The sequence below is a fragment of the Harmonia axyridis genome, chromosome 4 (assembly GCF_914767665.1).
Source record: "Harmonia axyridis chromosome 4, icHarAxyr1.1, whole genome shotgun sequence".
Taxonomy (NCBI): domain Eukaryota; kingdom Metazoa; phylum Arthropoda; class Insecta; order Coleoptera; family Coccinellidae; genus Harmonia; species Harmonia axyridis.
Genome location: NC_059504.1, coordinates 25346651 through 25359668, shown reverse-complemented (window position 1 = coordinate 25359668; position 13018 = coordinate 25346651). Strand labels below are relative to the sequence as shown.

Genomic DNA, 13018 nt, shown 5'->3' with positions numbered 1-13018 from the left:
GCAAGTTCCTGCACCTGATATCGATGAAGAGGAAGAAACGGAGACAATACATAGAAAACGCTCAGCCCAAGGTAGTGCGGAAATGAGTTTTTCAATCAAAATACATGAAGTATATTTTGCAGCACTCCTACGTCATAACTATTGATCCTACAAAGAAAAGTATAGAATCATAAATTGTAGGAATTGTTATCTAGTTTAGTATTGTATATAACTTTTTCATCATAAAATAAGTGGGAAAGTAGATTATACCAAAAAAAAAAAACTTATTTTGGGCGCCAGTTTCCAAGATGGCGGTGCAAGCGGCAAAATTATGAGGAAGGAAAGCACCAATTTTCAAAACTTCCTGAAAACTTTCCATGTAACCCCTCTTTTTTCGTACCAAATGACTGGACTATAATAAAATCAATGGCAAATTAAAGCATTTTATAAGAATCAAGTAAAGTTGCTAGGAGGTTAGATTCTTGCGGATTCAATATAGTGCTACTATAATCCTATCACGAAAAACTTACCAGTACTAGGGTCTATAATAGATATAGCGTTAGGTCTTCGCTGTTTTCTATTGGTGCTATTATAATCCCCTTTTGAACTAAACATATTAGGGTCTATAAGAGCCTGAGCGTTAGGTCTTCGTTGGTTTTGAATGGTGCTACTGTAATCGTCTTTTGAAGAAAACTCACCAGTATTTGGGTCTATAATAGCTATAGCATTAGGTCTTCGCTGTTTTTGCTGTCGTGCCATTGTCTGTTGAGGAATAACAGGTTGTGGCAAAGGTATTGTAGTAGCTATTGGGGCTTGATTAGGATTCGATGGAGTGGACGCAGGCTGAGGTGGTGGCCCTGGCCTCACCATAGGAAAATATTGGTCTAGAAAAAGAAAAAACTCAAATTTAACTCTTTATAAGCAAGATTTTTGAAAATATACTTACATGCAACAGTTTGAGGCGTTTGCTGGATTTGAGTAGGAGTAAAAGCATGGTATGCTGGGTACTGTTGACTTTGGATTAAAGTAACTTGTGGTTGCACAAAGCTCTGTCTTTGTGCTTGTGCTGCATTATAGTAACTCATTGAATTTAAGTATAAATTTTGAGGTACTTGCATGAATTGATGTGGAGTGCTTTGAAAAGTCTGCAAAGAATGGTCCAAATTAATATGGAATGAAAGAATCAGAGAAAATGTAGTTCATTAAAGGATATGTAATTAATTTTGTATTTTCTTCGCATTTTGGTCAATTGCGAACAGAGCAAAGCTAACATGAAAGCTTGCAGTGGTGCTATGTCTTTAATGTGAGCGAAATTCATTAATTTTTTATTTGAAATGAATATATACAGTGCTGGCAGGTCGGTATCTCAGGATGTAACATCAATGAGTTAGAAAGAAATGCATAACGAATGCAGAAAGTCAAATTGAGAGCTACATAGTTTTCCTCTTTCCTTCCATTTACGTTCAATTAGAAACAAGAGGATAGTGCATCCTCTACCTTTAAAATCTTCATCCCTGTCAGCATGATACTAGTTATGTATCTTCATTTCCATTTAGCTCTGCGTGATAGCTTTATGCAGAATCATAATGATCTAAAAAGATGTATTCGCGTGAACCAATGTTAATAATATTGGCAGGAAGACATCGCTCAGCGATATGCCCACCCATTGCACATTTTTATACAAACTTCTGTTATATATGAAATTGCAATAAAGAGTTCTAATAATAATATTATAAAAATGGTATTTGTAAGCTGTCAGCGCCGATGTATTATGTAGTTGGGCGATTTATTTTTGCTTATTCTGGTCATCAAGGTATGTTCAAGCACTTTTGAATATTTTCAGTTTCGAAAAATCCGGATGCATTTAGATACAATTTAGTAAAAGTTATAATGACGATAAAGAGACACCCTGAAGAAAGAGTTGAGAGGAGAGATTTAAATGTATTCGCTTTAGTAGAAACAACAAAGTCTAGTTCCAGCACTCAAATTTGCATTTTTGATGGGGTTACTTGGCTCAAAAAATTTACATGTGAAGCCTGAACTTTCAAAAGAGCTGAGAATAAAAATATTCGAAATTACAAGCTTGGTTACACCAATGGTGTTGTCGAATGTAAAGGCCCAGTTTTATAAACATCTCGGTTATTTCAAGGCTAAAAATCTGTTAGATATGAAGAAGTTTATGATGAATGAACTGCTACTAATAGACTTCCAATGAAAAAGCTTTGAAACCCGTTCATCCTTGATATATGACAGAAAAACATTCACATACTTGTTTTATTTCAATATATTTTTCCGGGAAACTTGCATTTCTAAGATTTCAATGCATTTCATCAATTATAGTAAAGTAATTTTTAAATGAGTCGATTTTTCAGACATTATTCTCATATCTTATTTTAATAGGTATCTAACCTAACTTATGTTATATTATTTACTTGGACTTTAAAACTGAAAGATCAAAAATCTTGTTAATACGTTCAATTCTCTACTGGAGATATGTTTTCATTGAATGATTCCAGTGGTTCTCTATTAGAATTGATAAAGTGATTATCATTTCTAATTAGTCATTCTTGACTAATGTCAAGAAGTTGTCATATTTACTTTGTATTTTTGTAACGATTTTTTAATGGAATAATATCAGTAAAAATTCTAAGGATAAATAGATCTGAAGAAACTCATCATTTGAGCTTGGAATTCCATTTTTGAATTCATATATAGGGTGTTACAATGGAAAAAATCTAACTTTAGTCTATATCTTTGTTTTCAAACACACTGGAACATATGGAAATAATTTCAAAATGTGCTTCTAACCAGCCTATACATATCACAAAAAAAGATTTTCAAAATATCTTCTTTTACTGCCTCAAAATGAGATCCGCGCCTAGGGTGGGCCACCCGGTAAATTGTTACGTTGCAATACCGAGTTCAAATCCCGTTACACTTTCACCATTCACCATTTTTATATGTTGAAATATTTTGCAATTCCAGAGCAAATAATAAACCATAGTGTTAAATTTGACTTCTTTTACTTACTCTATGCGGATTTCCAGTCATTCTGGTGTTTTGGATAGGCCCTGTAGCAATCCCTTGGGGAGGTCGACTGTAGAACTGCCTTCCTTGTTGATACTAGGAACAGATAAGTTAATTAATCAGTTGATCATTGTTACATTGAGTAAACTCAAATTTTAAATGAGTAGAGGGTTTTACAAACAATAAAGAAAAGCCCTGACTTGGCTATTGCACATTCCTTTATTCATGCCCATTGGAGACCACAAAACTGAAGTGATAGATTATATGAGATGTGATTCATTATAATTTGTTATTCCAAAGATCTTAAAAAGGCGTATTATATTACCTGCTTTCTTAGTTTTCAAATTTGTATATTTTTTGCTATGTATTGAGTTATGGGTGATTAATCTCTTACAATGAGTTCAAAATAGAATAATTTTGAACGTTTTTGGTATATCCTAAAATTAAACTAAAATAAATTTGAGAAAAGACTAGTCTTGACCTTGTCAGATTTTTTAATGAGGGGTTTTAATGATTTGTAAAATTTGTTAATTTGAGTGTTTATTTTACATCATCGTATTAAATATCAACTGTGTCAGATTTATTGGGTATTGAATTTTCTTTGATTCTGGTGTTGCGATTAAGAAGAAATTATACAAAAAGCTTGAAATTGTTATCAATAGGACAACAAAATTTCGAACTGCCATATTTGCGGAACCCCTAGTTGGTTTTTGCACTTTTAACTAACCATGACAGATACGAACCTACTCTGCAATTTTCAAGGTCATTCCGTTCGGAAGTTAACGTGTATACGGCCAGAATCCAATTTTAGAACAGATTCATCTTGATTAATAAATTAATTAAATGATAAATAACACCTCATACATCACTATACAATTCTGTGTCCTCCACATGGTACATGGATGAACAAGTGTTCTGAAAATATACATATATGTGTGCATATTTTGCGAAAAGAAGAAGTAAAAAGTCACTTTTACAAAATGTCTCTACTAATATGGGAAACATAACATCTTTAATTATTCTAATATTGATATTGTAGGACGCAAGGCATCTACATCAATGATTATAAGTTTTAGAAGACTGGTCCCGGTGAGAAAATTATCAAGACAGAATGAAATTATTCACTTGGATTCTATAAATTATTCATATATCACTAAAAAAGTTCATTATTCACAAAATTTCATCAACAGCTCTTGAACATATGAAATACTCACTATAGGCTGAGAAGGCATAGGTGCTTGTTGGGGCACTGCCTGAACCTTGAGGTCCTGGTTAGGCGGTGTGGGTGCCTGATTTGGAGGCCCCGTTTGAGCAATGCCTCTCAATGCAACTCCCTGAGTAGAAGCCTGATTAGGTTGTTGTTGAACATAATTTTGATTTGCCAGAAAATTTTCTCCTGAAAAATATTGATCGTTAAAAATGAATCACTTTATAGAGAAATTAATTTTCATTCAGTAATATTATCACTGAGTAAAATTAATCTGAAGATATCAGTTGTATATCCATTATCAAAAACAATTTCGAAGTTTTATCAATCAAGACATGATCTAATTGAAATACTTCATAGATTTTAAATAAAATAAATTATCATTCTATAATTTATTTTTTCGAAATATAGTCTCGAGTTGCAATCTACTACTAAGAAAGCGCTAAAGATGCCAAACGTAGTTGTAGGCGAAATGTCCGGTGAAGAACGGACTACAAGACAACAATTATATCATTTGAATCCTGGATGAAGTATAGTTCCTACAACCTTAGTATATCTTTTGAATTTTATAATAATCATAATGGATCTGCATTAAAATGAATATTGATTTCTTGTGACAATTCTTCATGAGTAGAATAGGATCTTATTGATTACAAATGGTTCACATGAAAAGAAAATTCAAAATAGTTATACAGTTGTAATGTAATGTTTTCCTTAAAAAGATTTTCCTCCGATCTGAAAGTTCAAGTCATACTTATTTTGAAATAATTAGTACTTACTGGGCGGCAAAGTTTGCTGCATAGGCTGGTATCTATCATATTATGTTAAAGAAAAAAACAAAAACAATTTTTTGTAAATACGAAATTATCTGAGAATTCTGTCAACAATCACATCAAACCATTCAAAAACGAATTTCTAATCCGAATATTGACATGTAACATACAAATTGCTCCATTGCCGGTCAAGAAACAAAAATATCTCATGATAAGTTACAGCACTTCGGATTTTCAAATATTTACAATGTGAACCATAAGAAGATAATATTACTGGTTAGGTTATTAGTATTATTACCACTTAGGGTTAAACAAATTAAAGAATTGCAATTAAATATATAAACAAATGAATTAACAAATTAGAAACTATATTCTCCCCAAGTTTTAGGCACTGATAAAGTAACGATTCAAATTAAAAATAAATTCCAATTTGGGTTTGGTTTTCTTATCTAATAAAATACATTTGAGGTTGATTTCTCTTATTCTGATTATGATAATTGAATACTTGAAAGGGACAGGCTTTTTCAAATTATTATTTGTTTATTGGATATATAAAGGGAATATTGGCATAAAGTATTTATTATTAAAAGGAATTAATGAAGTGGAATTCAAAGCTGCCAATAAGGAATTTTACGCATGCTCCAAATTACCTAACGTCATAATAAATAAAACGGCTAACATTTGGAAATACTTGATGAAAATAAATAGGTAAAATTTCCAATGTATCGTATGATATAATTACTTCATTGGAAATTTTACCTATTTATTTTTACCTAACGTCACTTACGTCACACTGCAGTGTTAGGTCAATGACGTCACTTAGAAGTATAAACAATCAAGAGTCATACACGATGATTGATTCATAAACCATTTTGTTTTGTGAAGATTATTTGGTAAGTAAAAATCTTATTATTATCAGATAGTACTTCATTGTAAAAAATACTTTAGAACGATATCTTTTATAATATTCAATAGCCTAATACAATTATTATTATTATTACAAGGTAAAGAGTTGAGGCCAAGCCTATAAACTCACATAATAAGCCTATAAACTCATATAATGTTTATTCGAAATAAACAATAATTCGATTTTGTTTTAGTAAGATTCAAGTGGCTTAATTAAAAAAAAAACTATTAAAAACAATTAAGTTCCGTTTTGTTTGGATTAAAATTGTTTAGAGTTATCCAATATAACATTTTATCTCCATTATGTTGAGACTAGGTCTAAAAAAATAACTTTTCTGCAAGTATACATGCAAGAGGATTGAATTGTCAACCTTTTTTTTATTTGGCATTCAGTGAACATCCAAATACGACAGCCTCCATTCCTAGACATTTAACAGCATTCTTGCTACCTGAACCATCTGCTCTATTGTATGATTGTGTTGTGAAATGTATTGCTACCTCAAGTTGGTGATATTTTTCAGCAGAAATGAATATTTTTGTATACAAAATATTAATATACAGAGAAGTTACAAATGAAATTCACTGATTTGATTATCTTGAAATACGCTTTGAATTTCGAAACAATTGAACATATTTTCATAATACAATGACATCCTCAAGATAAAAATCACCTTGCACATTCGAAGATTCTAACGACTTAAGTTTAGTTTAGCGAGCCATGCGTGTTGCCATATCGAACAAGAATTTTGAACTGCTCTAACCTAACCTATAACGTTAATAAGAATACATTTTTATGGCATATGTCAATGTCAAAGTGATCTACTTCACAAAATATAAACATAAACAAAAATATAAACATAAACTTTAACTGTACATTTTTCAATCGAAAATCGAGAACTCACCATGTCTGCTTCTAGACTTGTAGCGTTTATTCGACTTATTCGATTTAGGCATCATTTCACCAGTAACACAGTAACACAATACTTCTAACGTAAGTCACATTTAGGGGTAGACTGAAGCGATTGTCACAAATACCTACGTTCATGCTTTCTGCGCATAACTTACTTTGCAAAAGTAATGACCATCATTAAAATTCATTCTTTCTCGCTTATTGGGCTCAACCTTTGGTTATGTACCCAGTCACAAATTTGTTGGATTTCTCCTAATTTTCTCACATGTATTACATATAATTCACACTCGCATTCATCCTTATGTCAACATACAATTTTTATTATTTCTCAAAGACCTGAACAACCACTAAACATCCATGCCCTTGCCGGAATTCGAACCCGGTACCTTAGCTTTGGCAGTCGGGAACCATCCCACTGCTGCCACCAAGGCAGGTACCATCATTAAAATAAGTCATATTTTTTTCCCGTCAAAGCTCTAAATAATTAGAGATAAGAAGATTCAGATTCGTTAAATTTTATTTATGAAACAATAATGATTTCTGTATTTATGGAAAAAGGTACAATTAAGAAACAAAAGAATGGCAAGTGACTTTTATTTCTAAAAGTAAACGAAGGTACTTTTGGATTATCGATAGTTATATCTAATAAAAATAATAAAATGAATAAATAATAAAATCGCCCTGATGATAGCCAACCTTCTTAAAGGAGACGGCACATAAAGAAGAAGAAGATATCTGATAATAACCTAATTGGGTGATCAACATTCTTGTGATTCCAAGTTTGATGCGTATATTTTTTTATTCCCTACACATACATTAGAACACTGAAACAATCTTGTATTGAATAGTAAATTCTAAAACAAGTTGCAGAATGGGCTTCTATTCCAACACGAGGGAAATTCGAAAACGAGCGGCGAAGGAGCGAGTTTTCAAACGCATGAGTGTTGGAATTGCTTTTTGCAACGAGTATTAGACGATATTTTCTTTATTTCATTCAAGTTTTGTGAAATATTGTCGCGAAATTCAATGAAAAAATCAGATTATACATCCTAGTGGCTATTGTATTGTAACTTGCCAGTTGGTGTGACGAAAATTGACAGATTACGGAATTTGAAGTTGAATCGTATGTTTCGAATTTTGAAATAATAATTTATAATTACGCATTAAATTCGTGAATTATGTCTGACGAAATCGATTTAACACAACCAGAATTAAGAGAAATGCGAATAATGAAGAAAATCATTTCACCCTATCCAAATTATATTATATATTGACAATTGACTTGTGTTGAAGTTTGATAGGATCGGAAGTCAGTGACAACCACAAAACGAAAAATATAACTGAAAACAATGCTGTAATGAGTTCATTACAGCACTGTTTTAGTGCTATAATGAACTCACTACATCAATTAGAGAAATAAAATTATCCGTTTGGTTCGATTAGATTAGAGGAACAATATCAAATATTCTAAGTTGATCAAGGATATGAGTAGAAAATTGTATTGGTCAGTATATCAAAATTTTATGAAATTGATGTTGAGGACGATCAACTTTTAATTAATTTAATACAGGGTGTTTCAAATTAAGTCGGCACCATTGCTAACTACGTTATTATTGATGCTACGATGTCGGTTAAATGAGCAAAGTAGTAGCATAGGTCTTCTTGATGCCAAAAACAAAACAAAAATTGACAGTCACGTTGTCAAAATATTTCATAAAATGATATTTTTTCAATGGAACACCCTATATTTTTTCATGCATTTCGATTCGTAATAACATTTTCAACAACAAAGCTCATATCACCTTTTTTCCTCAAGTGGAAAATATTTGAATATTTGAAATATTTATTTCTTTCACTAGTACAAAAAATTTATTTGTTTTGGCTAATAAACCTCATGATTGTCCAAACAACCATTTTTTGTACTTATACGAATTACAATATTTTGTTGATAATAGCAAAATAAGACAGTAAAAAGAAAAAAGTGCGCTGTGATGTGAACTCGTGAAACCACTCAATCGACACCACTAAGCTATTTGATATTAATAGACAAGACGATAATTTCCATCTTAAATTTTGGGAATCAATAGTGTAAATAGAAGGGCTCAAATATGTGTTCAACAAGAAAGCGGTGTTTTTGACAATTTACTCGATATTTTATAGCGTTTTATCAAATCCGTTTGTTATAAATGTTTCCTATTAATACAACTGTCTTATTTTCACCTTTACGAAAAAAAGTCAAATGAACTTTGTTGTTAAGAATGTTTTTACGAATCGAAATGCATGAAAAAATATAGGGTGTTCCATTGAAAAAAATATCATTTTATGAAATATTATGACAACGCGAATGTCAATTTTTGTTTTGTTTTCGGCATCGAGAAGACCACTAAAAATGCTACTAGTTTGCCCATTTAACCTACATCGTAGCATCAATAATAACGGAGTTTTTGCAATGGTGCCGACTCAATTTGAAACACCCTGTATATTGCACTGAATTCGATATTCACAATTGAATATTGGAAAGCAATCTGGTAAAATAAATAGCAAGATGAGATTGAAAATGCTAATGAAAAAATTGCTTTGAAAAATAGAACATCAATATGGGTCCTCATCGAAGAACATCGGAAATAACGACATTATATAATTGCAAGCCACAACAGTTACATAACGGTAGTATCGAAATTGTAAACATGGATATCCGTCTATAGCAGTTTGATTTCTCTAATGGGTGTTCAATATAAACAAATTCTGCCGCCAGTAGGTTAAAAAAGTCTAAAATGCAGGGATTGTATGAAAAATATTAGGATGTGTTAATTGTTAACAAGTTTTTATGCAAGTTGAAAAATTTTTTACGTAAAAAGCTCTTAGTAATAGGAAGCTAGGAGGTCGTTTTGTTATCACTTTGGGAATGACAATTGTCATCCATATCTGACAAGTATAGCGCGAGATATGGATATCCCGACAATTTAACCTTTGCCCATCTACGACCCATATCAAATTGTGTGAACTGTATGCGAACATACTGGCCGACAAACAGTTTGTCCCAGGATGGTTTAAAATTCATTTCGCGGGCGGAAATTTTGACATCGGAGATCAATCATCAGAAAAGTGTTCGCAATGTTTCCTCTTCCTTCGCTAGACCAAACAGAGATAATCCAATAGAAAAATTCGACTAAACCATAAAAAAATACGATAACTTGACACTATGAAGCACGCAAAATATATCGACATAATTGTTGGGGTAATTAATTAATTTCAGACCGAATGTCGACAATTCACTCAACAAATAATATGCTCAAAAATACTTCTTTTTTTTCAAATCCAATCGTGGCTGCTGTGGGAAACTTGCTCGGTCGCCCTTCTTATGTTTCACGCAAGATTTTGTTAGGATTTCTACTAGACCAGAGTGGTGAAAAGCCACAAGATTTTTTGACCAATAATATAGTTATTTATTCGAAGGAATCGAAATGAGAAACATCTACCGTTAATAATTTTTATTTCAATGAAATCGTATTTTTTAAAGTTTTACGACCACCAAAAAACTTTGCAAATAATACGTCGTCAAGTGTGGGCAGACGTCCAGTGGGCAAACTAGAATTGAACTAACTCACAAAATAAGCGTCAGATGGCGACAAAAGTTCTGAACGCTACATAGACATAGAATGTTATTATATGTCTATGGAACGCTACAGTGACTTAATAAAACACAGTGAAAACATTCAATTTTAGCCTAAACATGGCGAATATGGCTGGACTTAAGCCTAGGATTTGAAAGAAAATTGTAATAAAAAGGCTATGTCTATAATAACTGAAAAAATTTTTTTTTTCCCTAATACTTAGTCGTGATAGAATATCCAGATCATAAAATTTTTATTTATAGTAATGTATTGCAGTTTTATAATGAAAAGAATCTTTTGGATTTCAAGTTCATTCACTCCGGTTAAAAGGATACAAATTAAAATAAAAAACAAATTAAAGCTTCTAATAAATGATATTCACATCACAAAACAAAGAGCTAGATGAAACTTTCACTGAAAATTGAACTATTTAAAAAATACGCGTTTTATAAGTTGCTAACTAGTGATTTATCTACTAGGTACACTGTTTTTTTTAGGAAGCTTTCAATTTATTTTTAATCAAACGTAAAGGCACAAGAACTTTTTTATCGGATAAACTTCAATTTTTCACGAAAAGTAGTTGTTTAGAAATGTAAATAAATCAGGTGAACAGAGAATGTAAGCATAAAGCCTCCATTTTGGCTAAAAAACTGGCAGCCAATAAAAAATGAGACCACTCGTGGCGCCCCTGTCTTTTATCAAGTCACTATACTGAACGCCAAGAATCGAATGTGCTGTGTGCCGAATGTGGAACAGGCTGCATTTACGTTTTTGAACCATTCATATGTTAGAAAAAAAAAATGTTGAAAAGGACCTGTTTCAAATTTCGCACAGTAGGTACGTAGGAATGGGTTAAGATAAAGTTTGGTGCAAATACTTTTTGTTGAGCTCTCTTTCACCGAACTATCACTATCATTTCCTCACCGTAAACAAGATAACTCCCAAACGGTAAGACCTAGAAATTTGATTTTCAGTTTCGATCGGAATAAAATATCATTGACAGATATGAAATAAAAATTTGTGGAATAATATGTTTTTAATTGTTAGTATGATTTGTCGAAATGAAAGATATTTGGTAGGTATTCTATCATCTGTAAAGTTTGGGAACCCCTGCTCTCGGAATACTTAGGCCGACTCCTAGTAAGAGGGAATACAATCACGTGACTGCTCAGTTCAAAACGAAATTATAGATTTTTCCTCTTACAACCACGGATTTGATGGGCTTTTCACATTATTTCTCTGAACAATAATCTACAGTGTAGAATGACAATATTTTTGATTTGCGAATGAAAAAAAAAAAAACTTTTCGTTTTTCGCAAATTTTTGAGACTGAAGAGAATCTCTCCCACTCGCATATCAACTCGAGTATGGATGCCGACACACGTTCAAATTCAAATATTTACTCAGGAAGTCTTATTGAACAGTTACTCAGAAAAAAAAAACAGGGGAAAAAATTGAATTTTGAAGGGCTGGGATATACAAAGAGTGAAACTATTCTTCTGAAAAAAAAAAAAAACAAATAAAAATGACCAGAGAAAAGTTTCTCGATTATTGTTTTGACTCGAGCATGACGTCATGTACACGGTCGTCAAAAAAAGACATCCTTGTATTCGTATATCATGGTCAGACTCTTAGTCTGACCCATTTTCCTTCAGCTGGATATCGACAGTGCGCGGTGTGTCGTTACCTGGATTGCTCGCTGATCGCCTCGAACCGTCTGAGTCGAGCAATGCGGCAGTCGGTAATGAATGAAACGTCATAGGAATATATGCGGAAGGCCAAGATAAATAACAAAAATCATGTTGCTCGTTCAAGAAATTGAGTTTGTTATAGGTAGCCTTAAGAATATACAGGGTGTCCGGGAAAATGTGGGAAATCTCTCGGATTCAGATAAAACATAAAAAAATAAGATGACAAGTTCCCATTATTTTTTTTCCTAGCGGCCCTCCCTACAGAGATACGGCCTTCTAAATGACGTCACTGGATATCCATTTTTCTGGAATAAATTTCAAACTACTTAATATACTTTAAAGAAAATTTGATATGATGAACAGTAGTTAGGAGCTCTTAAAATACTGCTCTCAAATTTAAATTAGCTCTTTTAGTTTACCCTGGGCGGATTAGGTTGTACATTTTAATGCTTACATTCTCAACACCCTGTGTGATAAGGAGTAGAAAAAAACAAATTTGGATAGCTTGAACATTAAGCTAAAAAAAAAGTACTCTTGTTTATCGTAGATAAAATGAACCGTTTTCGGAAAACAAAATAACAAAGGAATTTTTTTTTTTTTGTTTCTATTAAAAAGAACCATGAATTCTATTTTTTTTTGTCGGCAACAAAGTGTGAAACGAAATTTATTCGAGGAACAAAAAAATTCTAGTTTATGTTATTGAATCCGACAAAATTACAAAGATTCTTAATTATGCAGTTTTGGCACAGAAAGGCACGTTAATATCCTAGTCCGCCCCTGGTAAACTGAAAGAGCTAACTTAAATTTGAGGGCAGTATTTTAAGAGGCCCTTACTATTCACCATAGCAAATATTTTTTAAATTATATTAAGTAGTTTGAAATTTTTTCCACTAAAATGGATTTCCGGTGAC

The 13018-nt window shown here is 32.1% G+C and overlaps 1 protein-coding gene across 6 annotated transcripts in view; it reads right to left on the bottom strand.

Annotated features, from left to right (window-relative positions):
* Positions 1-13018, bottom strand: part of LOC123679032 (eukaryotic translation initiation factor 4 gamma 1-like) — a 61631-nt gene that overhangs the window by 35361 nt on the left and 13252 nt on the right. For 3 of the 6 annotated variants that reach the window (XR_006747342.1, XM_045616357.1, XM_045616352.1), the window contains exons 2-5: positions 4221-4402; positions 3010-3102; positions 926-1124; positions 510-863 (exon numbers count right to left, since the gene is read on the bottom strand). Coding sequence is in view for 5 of the 6 variants with exons in the window: in XM_045616352.1 (XP_045472308.1) it covers positions 510-863; positions 926-1124; positions 3010-3102; positions 4221-4402 (828 nt within the window). In the remaining variant the exon portion in view is untranslated. Of the gene's footprint in view, positions 1-509; positions 864-925; positions 1125-3009; positions 3103-4220; positions 4403-4992; positions 5025-13018 lie in introns of all 6 variants that reach the window. The other 3 variants (XM_045616356.1, XM_045616353.1, XM_045616355.1) reach the window with 3 other exon arrangements.